Genomic DNA, 17,666 nt, shown 5'->3' on the forward strand with positions numbered 1-17,666 from the left:
ATGTTAGTTACAAAAAATTTTTAACCCAGTTAATTTCCTTTAAAATGAGCCATTGAACAAATCTACGATGTTCCAGTTCCAAGCTATCTGTGGAAAAGAAAGAAAAAAAAATATGCCGTTTAGGCAGAATGTTGTAGTAGCTGCCACTTTTCTTGGTTTTCAAGCCAATATATTTCCGTTCCTGTTCACGCCAAGGGACAGAAAGTTTCCTATACAGGGGTTTCGGACAATGCGGCTGTAATGGTGTACTTTTTGTTTTGGTCTGACTCTTTTTTTAGGAGTTATGGGTTTTTATATTTCTTATTATTGGACGTAATCTTCTCTTACTAGGTTGCTAGCTACCGCTGCAACCCGGATATTAAATATAAAAAAAACAAGTTTTTTTTAACTGAAAGTAAGTAGCGACATTAAAACTTAAAACGAACAGAAATTATTTCGTATATGAGAGGGGTTGTCTCCGTCTCAACGCCTCGCTATTTAGGCTAAAGTTTTGTATCGTTTTAAAAAAATTAAGTTAGGAGATAGAGTCAAAATTTAGCGTAAAGAGCGAGGTGTTGAGGAGGTGACAGCCCCCTTTCATATGCAAATAATTTATGTTCGTTTTAAGTTATAATGTCGCTCCTTACTTTCAGTTAAAAAGACTTGTTTTTTTTTATATTTAAACTCTGAACCTTTTTGAATTAATGCAGCTTTGATTTTGGCTCACCGTATATGAATAATTAAAACGAAATTAGCATATTAATTTTAGTTTTTTTGGGCTAAATTGCTTTCTCGAAATTTTGTTCTGACGTAACTTACGAATTAACTTCCGTAACAAACTTCTATTTTCGTAAATTTTTATTACGTATATTAGGGGGTTCGCCCCCTAGTCAATACCTCGCTATTTATGACAAAGTTCAAATTTTGTTCCAATTCTTTAAGAATGACCCCTTAATCACAAAGACCGTTAATTAGAATGAATAGCTCCTTGAAAGTATAAGAAAAGACTTTAGAAAAAACTTTAGCGTAAAGAGCGAGGTAATGACTAGGGGGTGAACCCAATCATATACGTAATAATTTCTGTTGGTTTTAAGTTTTGATGTTACTCCTTATTTTCAATTGAAAAAATTGTTGTTTTTTTTTTATTATTTAATTTCTTATCGTTTTTTTTTAAGTAATGCTGGGAAATCCGGCGCCCCCTTCATATCAATATCCCTTCCCTAATGAAAACTTCCTCCATTCTCCCACGTAACCCCCGATATGTCCCCCACCCCAACTACCAGACAACCCCCCCCCTGAAAACTTCTGTATACTTCCCAATAACCAATACTCTGTGTAAACATTGGGCAAAGTTCATAACTATCAGTTTTTTTTTTCTTTTGAAGTAAGCTGCTGTCAAATAAGGATAAAATCCTTAAATATTTGAATCTTTATTGCAACTTCCATTGCACTTTTGAAGATTGAAATCAAAGCGGTGAATCCAAATAATACACTTAGCACGTGCAAAGGCCGAATCAAGATAAGGCTCGAGTTTTCAAAGCCGGTAGGATGTGCCCCTGTCGAGATGGCTCGCTCAGATCATGGTTGCCTTATAACTTATAGATTCTTCGGAATTTGACAGATCTCATTTGAGCACAAAGGGTCCGGCGATTTTTTCTCGCTTCATAAAATGGATGTGATGGATGGGCGGGCTCTGAAATCCTTCATAAGTTTATTCTGTTATTCTCTTCGTATCAAGAGATCAAAAGTATATATTGGATTCTTTGAGTGAAAATAGATGTGAGGTGGGCGCCACTTTCAGACACACCACGTGGCACGTGGCGGATTTTTGCCAAGCTTGACAGAACTGTGCGGCGAACGTGACGTTCTGAGATGTACACTATGTGGCAGATGTGGATGCCCCCGAGTAGATACTATATATATTTTAGAATGGGTTTTCAAGTTGTATCTTTGGTGCAATAATAGTTTTATATATGTTACCGTGAAAGTCCAAAAATGTTGTCGACTTTCACCGGTGAATGCTTTTTCACCGGTGAACTGAAAAAATATAAATGTTTTTACTTTTATAACCTTAATAAATCAAATAATATTAACATTTTGATTACTAAATATCAGTATTATTAAACTATCAGTATTATTAAAATATCAGTATATTAAACTGACAATGCACATTCATTTGTATTTTTCAGTAAAGTGCAAATTTTGTTCTCTCCTTGGGAAGGCATAGGGGTTTTGCACCCAACTTATGCTAAATTCTGCTAGTTTTGGGTTTGACTCGGCTAACTATTGTAATTTCTGTTCGTTTTGGGTTTCATTTATTTATCGATGCTGATTTGTGGTAGTTTCACGCTTGGTAGATTATTTGATTTTATTTTTGCCCATTTTTTGCTTAATGGAGTTCTTTACTTTTCTTTGAAAATTTATTTTGTGGAAAAAAATTTTTTTGATTAATTTCTGTTCGTTTTATATTGACATGGTCTTTTCAGGGGAAAATAAAATTATACTTTAAATCTTTTCTTTTTTTAAGACGTTATAGTTTGGCCTGCTATTTGTATGCTGGAGAAAAATTTTCAGCAATTTTTAACTACATACACCCTTTCAAAAATCTGGACACAAAAAGTACTGTTTAATTTAGTTTCATACCTCCTCTAGTTGACCTAAAATGGAAAACTTGATACCTTTCGCAAAAAAATCTGTTTACTTTCTTTCATAGCTTGGATACACTTACGCTATTTTTATTTGGTTAAATTTTTAGAGCATAAATGGGTGGGTTGGCGTGGGAGGGTGGGAGTGGAAGGGGGATTAGTTGCCCTCAAATCGCTTTCGACTATTAAAAAGGGCATCAGCCCTTTCTATTTTCAATCGAATGAGCCATTTTTGAAGTTCCCACGACTACTCCTTCGATACGAAGTGCCCTTGTCTAAACAGCAACAACAACAAAAAATAATGCATTATACCCACTTCGATCTTTACTATAAAAATGTCAAGCCTTCCAATCACTTTCGACTTTAAAAAGGGCACTAGGTCTGTCGATTTCCAATCGAATGAACCCTTTTGGAAACGACAACGCTTTCTATAAACATCTTATATGCCCCCAGCATAAATTACAACCATTACACTAAGGTCTGATATGGTGGTTGTCATCCTCTAAGACCGAATTTCCAGGACTTTAAACTACGTTAAACAACATGGCTATCTCAAGATTTTGATTGGATGTGTTTGAGGAAATGGTGGGCGTGAGAGGGGTGGTAGTCGCTATCCAACAATTTCCAATCAAATGAGCCCTTTTGAAGTTTCTACGACAAACCCGTCAATAAAAACTTATATACCCCCAGGGCATAACTTAAAACCCCTGCCCTGAGTGCTGGGGGGTGTAATTCTAGAAGACCTAACTTCCAGAACTTTCTACTACGTTGAACAAAATGGCTATCTGAAAATTTTGATTGGATGTGTTCGGGGGAATGATGGACCTGATAGGGGGTTTAATTACCCTCCAATCCCTTTCGACTATTACAAAGCACACTAGCCTTCTTAATTTCGAATTGAATGAGCACCTTTTGAAGTTTTGCGACAACTCTATCTATAAAAACCTTATATGCCCCAGGGCATAACTTACAACCTTTGCCCTTGGGGTTCTGGGGAATTTGTCATCCTTAAATACATAATTTCTAGAATTTTCAGCTACGTTGAACAAATGGCTATCTCTAAACTTTGAGGGAATATTTTTGGGGAAATGGTGGGCGTAAGAGGGGGGTTAATTACTCTCCATTCACTTTTGACTATCAAAAAGGGCAATTTCAAGTTCCAATCATATGAGCCCTTTTTGAAATTTCTATAAAAACTTTATATAAACTTTATATACCCCCAGGGCATAACTTACAACCCTTGCACTGAGGGCTCTGAGGGGGTTATCATCCTAAAAGATCTAATTTCAAAAACTTTCAACTACGTTGAACAAAATGGATATCTCAAAATTTTGATTGGATGTGTTTGGGAAAATGGTGGGCGTGAGAGGGGCGTTAGTCTCTCTCCAATCCCTTTCAACTATTAAAAAAGGCACTAGCCCTTTCAATTTCCAATTGAATGAGCCCTTTTGAAGTTTTACGTTTTCAATAAAAATCTTTTACGCCCCCAGGGCATTACTTACAACCCTTGTCCTGAGGGCTGTGGGGAGAGGGGGATTCATCCTTAAAGATCTAATTTCCAAAACTTTCAACTACGTTGAAAAAAATGGCTATCTAAAATATTGATTGGATGTGTTTGGAGAAAAGATGCGCGTGAGAGGGGGGTTAGTTGTCTTCAAATCACTTTCGACTATTAAAAAGGGCACTAGTCTTTTGATTTTCCAATCGAATGAGTCCTTTTTTAAGTTTTTACGACAAATATTTCAATAGAAACCTTATATACCCCCAGGGCATAACTTATAACTCTTGCCTTGAAAACTGTCGGGGGAGTGTCCTGCTCAAAGGTATAATTTCCTGAACTTTGAACTGCGTGGAACAAAATGGCTATCTCAAAATTTTTATTGGATGTGTTTGGGGAAATGGTGGGTGTGTAAGAGGTGTTAATTGCTTTTCAATCACTTTCGCCTATTAAAAAGGGCACTAGTCATTTGAATTTCCAGTTGAATGAACCTTTTTTTAAGTTTCCATGACACCACGTTCTATAAAAACCTTATATGCCCCCTGGGCATAACTTAAATCCCTTGTCCTAAGGTCTGTGGGGGGGTGGTCATTCTCAAAGATATAAGTTCCAGAACTTAAATGTACTTTGAATAAAATGGCTATCTCAAAGTTTTGATTAGATGTCTTTGGGGAAAAGGTGGGCGTGAGAGGCGGGTTAGTTGCCCTCTAATCACTTTCGACTATTAAAAACGGCACTAGCCCTTTGAATTTCCAATTTGGACATAACTTACAACCCTAGGGTGAGGGGGTTATCATCCTAAAAGACCCAATTTCCAGAACTTTCAACTACGTTGAACAATTAGGATATCTCAAAATTTTAATTCGATGTGTTTGGGAAAATGGTGGGCGTGAGAGGGGCGTTAGTTGCTATCCAATCACTTTCAACTATTAAAAAAGGCACTAGCCCTTTCAATTTCCAATACAGTGAGTCCTTTTGAAGTTTCTGTGACAACGCTTTCAATAAAACTTTATTTGCCCCCAGGGTATATCTTACAACCCTTGCCCTGGGGGCTTTGTGGGGAGGGGTTGTCATCCTTAAAGACCTAATTTCCAAAACTTTCAACTACGTTGAATAAAATGGCTATCGAAAAATTTTGATTGGATGTGTTTGGAAAAAAGGGAGGCGTGAGAGGGGGATTAGTTGCCCTCAAATCACTTTTGACTAATAAATAGGATACTAGCCCTTTGAATTTCAAATCGAATGAGCAGTTTTTCAAGTTTGTACGGCAAAGATTTCAATAAAAACATTATATGCCCCCTGGGCATAACTTATAATCCTTGCCCTGAGGGTTGTTGGGGAGTGTCCTCCTCAAAAACATATTTTCTATCCGGAAATCAACTACGCTGAACAAAATGGCTATCTCAAAGTTTTGATTGGATGGGTTTGGGGGAACGATGGGCGTGGGGCGGGCGGCTAGTTGCCCTCCAATCACTTTCGACTATTAAAAAGGGCACTAGCCACTCCAATTTCCAATCGAATGAGCCCTTTTTGAAGTTTCTACGACAACTCCTTCGATACGAAGTGCCCTGGTATGGAGAAAAAAAACAAAAAACATTGTGCCCACATCGTTCTTTATTTAGGCAGCGCTAGCGCGCTATGATAACCAACATGTTTTATTGGTTGTTGTTAGAATAGAAGCGCCAACTTCTATAAACTTGCGAATGAAATTTGTACCTTCAAGCAACTTTACAAACGTAATCAGTTTTGTAATTTGTAAAGAAAATTTCTTGGGGGGTAAAGCATACCATATATTAAATACGTAACCTAACCTAGGTACCTTTCCCTCCCCCCTTAATCCCCAAGAAAAAATTGTTTAAATATTGTAACTCATTAAGAAACCACAGCTTTGAAGTCATTTATCTATAGCGGTCTCTTGCAAATAGCCTGTTTGACGAGTTTTTCGTGTCTTGTCTCCTTGTACAATATATAGCAGTGCCCACATAATGCACCAGTACCCATAATAGTTTAAGTTGTTGCAATAAATAAGATTTGAATTGCATAATTTAGTAGAGTATACATGGGCGCCCATAAGCTGAATTCCAGGGGGGGGCAAACTTCGTCTAATTGCTACTTTTAATGCTATATAATAGAAATATCAGAACAAAAAATATAAAAATACGGCAGCATCATTCAGCCAGGGGGGGCAAGAGCCTCCCCTGCCCCCCCCCCCATATTGGCGCCCATGAGAGTATACGTTCTTTCAAAATTTTTAACATTTGGTGCTCCAGTAATATTGCAATCGGATAATGGTAGACAGAGGCGGATCCAGGATTTTTTTAGGGGGGGATCGCAAAATAGGTTGATCCGATAAAAATCTTTTTAGGGGGGGGCAAAAAAAGTTGATCCGATAAACTTGCGTTAGGAGCAAGTTGAATTAACGCAAACTTGGGTTAATTATGTAAATTACACTACTTTAGACTACGGTAGGGGGGGCTCGCCCCCTCCCATCTGGATCCGCCACTGATGGTAGAGAATTCAGTAATCAAGTCATATCCGAAATTGGCGCTATGTGAAATTTTTATTACTAGTATTTTCTTTTCTCATTAAAAATGTATTGTGTTTTACGTTCTTAGTCCTTCCTCCCAGAAAGAGCGGCGAAAAGTGTATCGCGACTGAATTACGAAGAAGAAAATATAAATCTCAGAAATGCTCAATTAGTGCATGGTGCATGAAGGATCCACCATGCACCATTAGTGCTTGGTGGATATCGACATTCTCCAGTGCAAGTCAGGGAGGGCAACTAATCCCCCTCCCTCGCCCACCCTCTCGTTTGCCCATTATGTTTAAAAACTAAATGTTGCTTTAAGATTAAATCAAAATGCACTGTGTTAATGCTAATTCCCAATAAGGCATCTCAGCGGTATCCCAAGAACAACTGAGGGTGTAATGTTCAAACTTTCGGGGCTACTTCTGCTCTTAAAATTCAACCAAATCAAAATAGCGTTAGCGTATCCAAGCTATCAAAGAAAGTAAACAGATTTTTTTGCGAATAGTGTCAATTTTTCTATATCAGGTCAGCTAGAGGAGGTATGAAACTAAAATAAACACTACAATTTGTCTCCAGATTCTTAAAAGGATGTCTGTTGTTCAAAATTGCTGAAAATTTTTTCCAGCACACAAATAGCAGGCCAAACAATAAAATCTTAAAAAACGAAAAGATTTAAAGTATTATTTTCCTTTTCCCTGAAAAGACTATGTAAATATAAAACGAACAGAAATTAATTAAAACAACTTTTTCCACAAAATAAGTTTTTCAAAGAAAAGTAAAGAACTCCATTAAAAAAAAAAATTAGCAAATATAAAATCAAATAATATACCAAGCATGAAACTACACAAATCAGCATCGATAAATAAATGAAACCCAAAACGAACAGAAATTACAATAAATAATCGAGTCAAACTAAAAAAAAGCAGAAATTAACATAATTTACGCTGAAAACCCCTATACCTTCCCAAGTCCAGAACAAAATTTGCACTTTACTGAAAAAATACAAATGAATGTGCATTGTCAGTTTAATATACATATACTGATATTTAGTAATCAGAATGTTAATATTATTTGATTTATTAAAGTTATAAAAGTAAAAACATTCATATTTTTTTCAGTAAAGTGCAAATTTTGTTCTGGCCTTGGGAAGGCATAGGGGTTTTGTGCCCAACTTATGTTAATTTTTGCTCGTTTTGGGTTACAATTATTTATCGATGCTGATTTGTGGTAGTTTCATGCTTGGTAGATTATTTTATTTAATTTTTGCTCATTTTTTTGTTTAATGGGGTTCTTCACTTTTTTTTGAAAAATTTATTTTGTGGAAAAAGTTTTTTTAATTAATGAAATAAAAGCAAGGATCGGAAACCATTGTTCTCTCCTGTTTGTTCAGAGTGCAGTTTTCAATCTCGGGGAAGAGGCTGTTTTAAGAAAAGGAGAAGTATTTGCGAATAAAGCATATGCTTTATTCCTCAGAAGCTCCACCCCTCCCCCCGGGAAATCCCTGAGCAAGCAACTCTCTAAGTAACAAAAGAAATTAAAATCGAGAATGGAGTTCTTATAAGGTCAGCGAAAATACTGGAAAAAGAAGACGAATATTTTGGGAGGACGACCGCTTCCCTTCTTCAGCGCCGTAGAAGAAAGTCTGAAGAAAATACTTAAACGTTTTCTGAGCAAAAATGGACAGAACTTCTTATCACAAATAAGCGTGGAATAAGTACATTATTCAAAATAAGCAAATATATTAATTTTCCGGGGGGTAAACTGGTTCCCGCCTCCTACGATACATTTAAATGATATTTTGATCTAGGGAAGTCATAGGCTGGAAGATCTTTTATTTTACTAAAGCTGTAGCAAGATTAAATACTATTAATTAATCCCTTAAAATTTTCAGTCCTTGATTACACTAATTTTTTGTTGCAAAATCGTTAAAAGCAATTTACAGTGTATTAAATCTGAAACACTGGATATAATTGCGAAATAAGATCAAGATCTTCCTTAGGCGTGACATAGACTATCAACGCACACAAGATTTTTGGGTTAAAGGGAATATTTCGAGAAAGGGTGAGGGGGACTCTCCGTGAAAACAACCAGAAAAGGTCCGTGACGTAGAAAACACAAGATATTTTGAAACCCGGTCACGGAGCTCCTCCGCGGACGTTTTTGGTTGGGTGCCAGAAGCCGGTCGCGTAAGCCAAATATTCGCACAATGAGTTTGAAAACTCAGTTAAGGCTCGAACGATCCAGCAAAAAAAAATACAAAATTACTTTTGAGAGATTAAACTTACAGGATGTTAAAGTGTGATTCCAAATCAAACTCATTGATTGCTCATTTTCTGTGCGTTTTCAGTTTAACTATTACGATTATTCATGTTTTTTTTTTCTATTCTACCCTTGTTTCCAATGACACTTGTTCTTATTTGAAGCTCTGAGACATATCTTCTTGAGTAGAATGCGCAATGTTTAGACCTCGTGGTCCGGACCACTCTCCTGATATCCCATCATTATTACAATTTTTTTGGTGATTTTGATATGATTCGCTATTTTTGCCACTTTGACAACTTGCCTCCGCTCATTCTCTCTGAATACATAGCTCTCCTGGAGGTCGCTTCTGCTTACCTGCCTATGTTGAAAAGCAAATTTACGACAGTGCAGATGAATACTACCATTCAATTTAAATCCTTTAAATCTCCTTTTTCATCACCGTCGCCACTTGTTATAGAACTTTTTAAATTAATTCATGCAAACAAGAACACTTTTACAAGTGAAAGAACACTTTTACAAAGTGGAGCGGTGTCGCGGGACCATTTCATGGATGGTGGAATAATTGGCACTCCGAAATATACAGCAAGTATGCTTCAATTTGCTTAAAATCTACCTTTAAGAGAAAAATCTATTTTCTTCTCAAAGTGCAAAAAAAAATTATTACAGTGCAATTTCTGATGTTAGCGACATAATAGGAGGTAAGGCCGTATCCAAGGGGGATTAGGGGGCTTACAAATTTTTGATGCATTTTTTCGACTTTTTTGGTACCCCCTCCCCCCAAAAAATCTTCTATAAATCCCCCTCTCCCAAAAAATATCCCAGAAACGGTCCTGATAGGAGGGACCAATTCACTCGTAGCACTGAGCCCGTCTAGGTTGAATCCACCCTTATGCATTTACATTTAAATGGCAGCTTATGCCTGATTTTGACACCCATCCTAGTCTGACCTTATTGTCATAAGTAATTGACCTTTTTTTTGGTTTTTCAAGATTGTTGTAGTTAGCCACCTGTTCTGATAAACAAAGTAAATGGCTCTACTGTTTATGCCGCCTCTTGGTTTAAGGGGATGCATAATTATGACACTAAATAATTTAGTTGCCAATTAAAGCATCTCATGCAAGATAAGAAGATCCAATAGTCTGAGCATCCGAAATAGGTATTCGTGTTTAAAAAAAAAACTTCAAGTGTCTATGAATAAATCAATCCTTCTCTTTGAATAATCAACTTTTTTCTGTCCATTTTTTAGCTGTTTAACCGATAACGAAAATAAAGTAAGGTCTAGCCAAAATTTCATCTGGGGATAGGGTCAAGTATGGGGACGGTCATTTATGCAGTAGGCTAGTAAATACGCCATAATCAAGTAAAAATAAATGATTATTTCAAATATTTGAAAAAACATGGACACTAAAACCTTGTCTAGTTTTAGTACAATTAATAACAATTAGAAAAATTTGGTTATTGACGGGCTGGAGGCTTAATGGTACTTGTCTAATAATATAAAACACACTTGAGAACTTGTATTGCGAATACCCGGTTTTTCACGCTGTCTTCCGGCTCGTTGAGAAACCACATTATAACTTTTTTTTTTAATTAAATATTTAGTTGGTATTTTGGTTAGGTTATTTTAGTTTATGCACTCTGGGCGGCCCCCTTCCATAATTCTTTGTGGTAGTTTTCATAATTTTGTTACTAAAGCATTGCATTTTCATCATATTTTTTTTTATTTCATTAGCATTCGCCAAACTACACTTCTCGAGTGTGTTTTATATAATAGACAAGTACCGCCTTCCTCCTTCCTTGACACTTGCGTATGCTATTAATAGTTGCATACGTATGGGGAACCTCCTAATCCCTACCCCTTATAAAATTCTCGAGACTTTCACGATAATTCTAGGATTTTCTCCTAGATTTTTTTAGATTTGTCCCGTAGTTTTCCTATTTTATGCGTTTTTCTTAACCCCCCCCCCCCCTCCCTCACCATCCACTATGACTTTTGATAAATGGAGGAGTCAGTGTTAAAGCGAACCAATCCTAGTTTTAGTTGTAAAATAGCACGATTTCTTTTTATTAACACCGTTACTGTGTAAATAATTAACTAACTCTAGTATAAGTGCAAAACCATAAGAATATAAGCTATATAAATAAATTAAATGTGACGTAAGCGAACGACTAAATTCATTTCATTTATTTAGTTGGTATACCGGTACTTTGGTATTAGCAGGTACCCACGCGAGTCAATTTTGGTTAATGCTAATGAAACAAAACAAAATAGGATGAAAATATAATAGGAGACACTATAATAGGAAACATATAATAGGAAACAAATATTTCGCCCGTATGTAACAAGGCGTCTTCAGCGTTTGGAAAAAATAAACTAAAACTAAAAAATATACATAAAACTAAAATGGACTCTCCTAAAAATATAATATAAAATTGCTTAACGTTTACAATTTGAAGCTACCTTCGTGAAACCACCTCACAAAAGTAACTGGATTAAACGTTTTAAAATAGCAAATGAACAAGGAATAGGTTATTGCGAAATAATTTTATGCAAAGTTTTTGATACTGCTATTCGCTTAGGTTTATTATATGAACTAACCCCTGGGGCATTTTGCAGTACTTTATTTTTATTTTAAATATGGGTTAATTTTTTAAATTAGTATCATAAACAGGATCAATATTTATATTCCCAGTATCTCTATTAATTGATAAATCTGCAAAAATATGTTTTTTTTTTTTATTTTTAATGCTTCATGAGCCCATTGCGTGAAACATTTATCATTGGGAATGACTGTTGCCTCCTCGAACTGCACAAAATGGTTAAAATTAAAAAATATATGTTCTGCTAAGGCTGAAATGAAACTTTCTGGATGTTTTGTAAATTTTAGAGCATTATCTATTGAATTCCGGTGCTCAATAAATCGTTCCACAAATTGCTGGTGTGTTCGACCGATGTAAAATTTCCCACAAGAGCAAGGGATGCTATAAACTCCACTTGACAAAATATTGCGTGTTATATCTTTTCCAGAATTTAGAAAGTTACTTGATGGTCTGATTGATTTAAAACAAGTTGAAATATTATGTTTCAGTAAAGTTCGTTTGATTTTCTCCCCAAGAATTGGTATGTAAGGTAATGAAATGTATCTATTGGAAATTGTAGGGTCCAAAGGTTGAGAACCTTCGTTTTTATTACCTTTTTCATGCTTAATCTGCCTTTTCCGTATTATTTCATTTACAAATTTTACAGGATACCCGTTGCAAAATAAAATCTTATTGTATTTAAGAGATATTTAAGAGATTAGCATTTCCCTATACAGTATATCGCGTGGGTACCAGCTAATACTAAACTACCGATATACTTTATCGTTTCCCTACTTAAATTGACAAAAAAAAAATTCAAAAAAATTTGTATTACGGCAAAGGGGGTTTGGTAGGGGGTCTGTTGTAAACTAAATTGGCAACTAAACCCAAAAGTTGCTTACATAGCAACAATGAGGAACCTGTAATTAAAAGTTCCTTCTCTTTTTTTGCCCATTCAAGAAGGCAGCAGAAAAAATGATGATAATAATTCATCTTGTCTTCGCTGCCTTTCAGGGTGTTTGTTTTCTGTATGCTTGCTATTTGTAATAATGTTAGCCTGCTGTGATAATCTCAATACGAAAGAAGCTTAACAATTGCTCCGTAAAATGGGTTTAATTTGCCGAGCGCCAGGTAGCCCGCTAAGATCTGTCATCGATGGAAAATCAGGCGACAGTTTAAATCGAGTTGATCTCTTTTTTTGTGTTTTCATGCTTTATCTTTTAGGAATTTCCAATTAATTTTTTGAAAAGTTTATAAGGCGGTCTAGACTATGATTTTAAGCTGGCCGAACTTTTTTTTGCTTATTTTCTGAATTGAACCGAAAATCTGTTGCTTTAATTAACTGGCGGAAAGTTAAATATATGTTTCTTATCGTTGACCTCATTTTAGAAAATATTTTATTCTTTATTTTTGTTTATTCTTTATATTCTTTATTCTTTATATTCTTTATTATTTATTAATAAAGAATATAAATTTATTCTTTATTTATCCTTATTCTTTATTTATTAATAAAGAATATTCTTTATTATTCTTTATTTATTCTTTATTTATTATAATTTATTATTTATCCTTATTCTTTATTCTTTATTTTATTATTTTTTATAATTATTTATCAGACCAAGAGCATTTTTTTCTCTCTCTTTAAGTGTTTTTGTTTTCGGTTTTTTGTCTGGCATGCAGTAATGCATTTGATAGTGTTTTTATATGAGAAGCTTGCTTATTTATTTATTGAACCCGTTTGTAAATAAAAAATAAAAAATGACTGTCCTGACCCTGAACGTTCTTTAGGACGTTCAATTTTTCCGCTTATTCTATTTTTTCCTTAGTGATGAAAGAATTCGTGACAATGCTAAGCGACGAACGTTCGAAAAGGGCTACGTGATGTATGTCTTTAATTGGGATTTATCCCCTTTTCTCCTTCTTGTTTCTCACTTGGTTGTCAAGATACTCAAACGTTAATAAATGAATTCTTATTTAAGTAGAATACCTATAAATATGGCTGTTGAGAAGAACCCGTGTTAAGAAAACAATCCTTACTTTATAATATGCAGAATGATTGTAGTTTTGCACATTTGAACTGCGATCCCACTACCCCCCCCCCCCCAATGTGTAAATATATAGCCGAAATTTTATATTTCCCAAGCAAGTGGGACATTTTCCCAAGTGTTTTCAGTTTCTTGATTTCGTCAGCGTTGATTCAACCTACGGATAGACGGGCTGAAACAAGAGTGATGTATGGCGAAATCCATGGGAAGCATATAATTTGGGCTATATATTTCGACATTACGGGTGGTTGCGGGTAAAATATAAGGAATCGCAGTCAAAATATGGTAACTACAGTTATTTAATATTTTGAAGTAAGAATTGTTTTCTTATCATGTTTCCTTCTTAATAGCCCCAATTTTTGGCTTATACCCTCATTTACTAATACTCAGAGGTATTCTGCTTTTACCAGAAAGGTTGTACTTTTTCATGTTCGCAAAATTCCAGTAGCTCACAAATCGGAGCGTATCCATCCCTAGCACGTACGCACAGAATACGCAGGCTTTTTTCGGGAAGCCTAATAATAATAAAAAGTACATTTATTTAACAAGTTAGATCAGAAATTTATGATTTTGGGGGCCAGAGGCTTGAAACTCCCCATATGCACGTGCATGACCCCTAGTCCATGTCTCATTTCGTTTCCAGTATGTTAAAAAGTTTTTGTTGTTACTGTTTTTTTTTTCTGACTCCAAAAGGCGGTACTTCTGCTCTTTGTGTTTGCAAAATTCCGAAATCATTCGCCTCTCGTGCCTCTCTAATTTGTCTCTCAAAATACTTGCAAGTTATTTTTTAGGTTTTTTTTCCCGAAAGTGAATATTTCGACTTGTAAGATTTCCAAAGTGTCGATGCGTATTTAACTGGGGTTTATCCCCCTAGATGTTTTCCAGAGAAATTGCTTAAGGATTGTTCTGGGTACCCGGCTGATTGACCATATTTCAAACAAGAGACCATATGAAAAATTTGGGTCCGTACTGCCCTCTCGGGCTATCAGGACAGAACGGGTGTCATAGCTAGGGTATGGTTCGCGGTTCAAAAAGGACAGATTGCCGAAGACTGTCATTTCTAATTAGTTGTTTAGGGCTAAGCAGAAAGCTAGTCGGCCTCGTCTGGGATGGGAGGAAGTCATAAAGAAAGATTTAAAGGAACGGAGAACTTCATGGGCAGGCGTAAAAAGGGAGGCTTTGAATAGATTGGGATGGAGGAGGAGCGTGCGTAGCTATGTTGGCCTCAGGTGCCTTGGTGCTGCGGTGAGTTGTTAGTAGTAGTGGTCTCCTCCTCTTGCGTCTCTCATTTGATTCTCAAAATAATTAGATGTTTCAGTTTTACGCCTGTTTTTTACGTATTAGTGTTTGTATTAGTGTTAGTGTTTTTACGCCTGTGGAGCATCAAAAGCACTCTCACCTGGTTCTGAAGTTTCTTAGAAAATTTGTTTTCTAAAGATGTTTCCTCTTTTAATTTTCTCATAATTTTAGGAGCACCTGAAGTGAGGTTTACCCCCTCCCCTCGAATCTCTCTCCTTTGGTTGTCTAGACACTTGGAGATTTCGTTATTTACTTAGTAGGGAGTAGTAGTTGCCTCTCTAATTTGATTCTGAAGATAATGGGAAGTTTTCGTTTTTTTTTTTTTTTTTTTTTTTTTTTTTTTCTTTTTTTTTTTAGATAATATTCCCGATAGGACAAGATAGCTGAAAAAAATAAAGCACAAAAACACCAATAAATATACTCGACCTTCCCCCTCCCCTCGATTCTCTCTCATTTAGTTCTCGAGATACTGAGGTTTTCATCGTTTTTTTTTCAAGATGAAATTTTTTCAAAATTATGTTTTTTTTGTTATTAGAACTCTTGAAGCTTTTGGAATACCTCCCTTTTCTCTTTTATTTAATTCTCAAGATACTTGGTTTTTTTTTTTTGTTTTTTTTTTTGAAAAAACTTTCGTATTTTAATTGAAAAAAACGAAAATAAATATAACAAAAATCCTTGCCCCCCTCCCTACATTTTCCTAATTTGGTACCAGAGGGGACAGATAATCGTGTATCAAACAGCAGTACAGCCCATTATTGTTTTTTTTTTCTGTAAAAATTTAGCTGTTGCACCTTAGATGGTATTCAATCAAAAAAAAAAAAGAAAAAAAAATGGCCAAACCAAATTAGCGTTTTCGTTCAGCTAACAGACGTATTATAATTGTGTATAAAATTAAAAATTACTGCATAGCTTTGGTTCTTAAGCATAAATTTTGTCAAATACATAATTCTGTCAAAAATTAAACATGATTTTTCAGTCCCCCAATCAACGCCGTATCCAGGGGGTATAGAGGGTTTGACCCTCCCCTCCCCCGAAATATGTTCCACTAAAAACGCACAACAAAAGTATATAAACAAATTTTTTATGTGTTCTTTAAAGTTGTTGTATCCCCCCCCCCAAAAAAAAAATCCTGTAAACGGCCATGCCTACAATAAATCTTAGAGTATTCTAGATGTTTAAAGTATTTTAAATAGCTAATAAAGATATAACATTCTTTAAAAACATGCAACCTTATTAAGATAGATGGTATTCAAGGGCATGTGTAGAATTTTTTCCGAGGGGTGGCGAAGCTCGCACGTGATTTTGCAGGAGGAGTTTCGTTTTAAAAAACGTAAAGCTGCGTAAAAAATCGTAAAAAAACGTAAAAAATCAGTAAAGCTGCCATAATTCTTCTTGTTCATATCGAGACATACTACAAGTCTCATCTTCATTAGATCGATATAAGTAGCGAAGATTATAAACTTTACTGCTAATATTGTGGCAAATTTGTCACAGAGTTGAGCTGTTTGAGGCCAACAGGTATACGCCATCACCCTGTTTCATGTTTCTGTTTTTACCTTCTCGGTAAATCCCCCAAACTGCAAATTCATCTCGAAAATGTTTTTTAAAATAATCTTTTGTTTCAGATGCTAGAAGATTTTCTTCTGCTTCCAATCTCTGTCCAATCACACCTGGTTGAAGTAATCCGTAGTTTAAAAAAGTGATGCTAAGCTCTGAGTCTGTATTAACTTGTTATTTATTTAGTTTGATTGTGTTTACTGTTTAGCCTAATTTTTTGTTATACGAAGTAAATGATTGTTTTTTCGTCGATGCTAGATTATTGTGTTTCGTTTTGCTAGTATTAATTCGTGAAATTCAGAGTTTTTATTTTATTTTGAGATTTTACTCCACAGATTAAATAGCTACAGGCATAAATATGCACAGAAATCTCCCGGTTCTTGGGGTTGGTTCAAGTCAGCAAATAAATTTCCAAGGGGCAAAGATAGTAACGACTTTTTTGCCAGAAAAATATCATACATCTACATATGAATGATTTTATTCAGTGATTAAACCCGTACAGAGTATTTCACTATCTAATCTACAAAATATAGCATAAAATATCAAAAACTGAAAATCAAAAGCAAAATACTAAACACCACACAGAAACAATAAGGAAAGGAAAAACACAAAAGGAAAAACAAAAAAACACGGACAACAATTATTAGCACTTAATAGTAAATAAATGAAGGGGAAAAAAATATACAATATCTAGTCTTTTTGTTCGGTTCAAGTATTCCAAAACGGCATACCGAGCCTCTTTGATGAACCAGCTAATCATTAATATTAAAATTATTATAATATTAAAATTATTAATATTAAATAATAAAAAATTATATAATATTAAAATTATTATATATTATAATTATTAATATTAAAATTATTATTATAATTATAGTAAGAAAAACCTTGTAATTAAAATTGCATTTCAGTTCTTTCATTTTCAAAAAATAAGATATTGATATAAAGTCTCCTCGTCCCCACAATCACAATTGGAACACTCACTTTTATTGATTCAACATAAAAATGAATTTAATTTACTGTGACCAGTTATAATTTGTTTCAGTTTATAGTTAGGAGCAATTTTTGTGACTTGGAGAAGGTCAATATGATCAGTAAAAAACTGAAGGGTCCAGGGCTTAATAGCTTGGCAGAATAACTCATACCATTTCATATATAGCTTTTTATGTAAGGTTTACCTAATTGCAATGAAATTATTAAAAGAAGAAAAGGAACGACAGAATATGAACTTTACTTTATAGTCTGTATCAGGTGCCTGATCATTTATATTA

The 17,666-nt window shown here is 34.9% G+C and overlaps 1 protein-coding gene across 1 annotated transcript in view; it reads left to right on the forward strand.

The window, feature by feature from the left end:
- Nucleotides 1–16,640, forward strand: part of ssp3 (SCAPER domain-containing protein short spindle 3) — a 221,139-nt gene extending 204,499 nt beyond the window's left edge. The window contains exon 23 of the mRNA XM_089101539.1: nucleotides 16,464–16,640. Within this exon, the coding sequence (XP_088957665.1) occupies nucleotides 16,464–16,541 (78 nt within the window). The 3' untranslated portion in view covers nucleotides 16,542–16,640. The remainder of the gene's footprint in view (nucleotides 1–16,463) is intronic.
- The last annotated feature ends 1,026 nt before the right edge of the window (nucleotides 16,641–17,666 follow it).

The sequence above is a fragment of the Artemia sp. Qi Xiang Cuo genome, chromosome 15 (genome assembly GCF_049724085.1).
Source record: "Artemia sp. Qi Xiang Cuo chromosome 15, ASM4972408v1, whole genome shotgun sequence".
NCBI lineage: Eukaryota > Metazoa > Arthropoda > Branchiopoda > Anostraca > Artemiidae > Artemia > Artemia sp. Qi Xiang Cuo.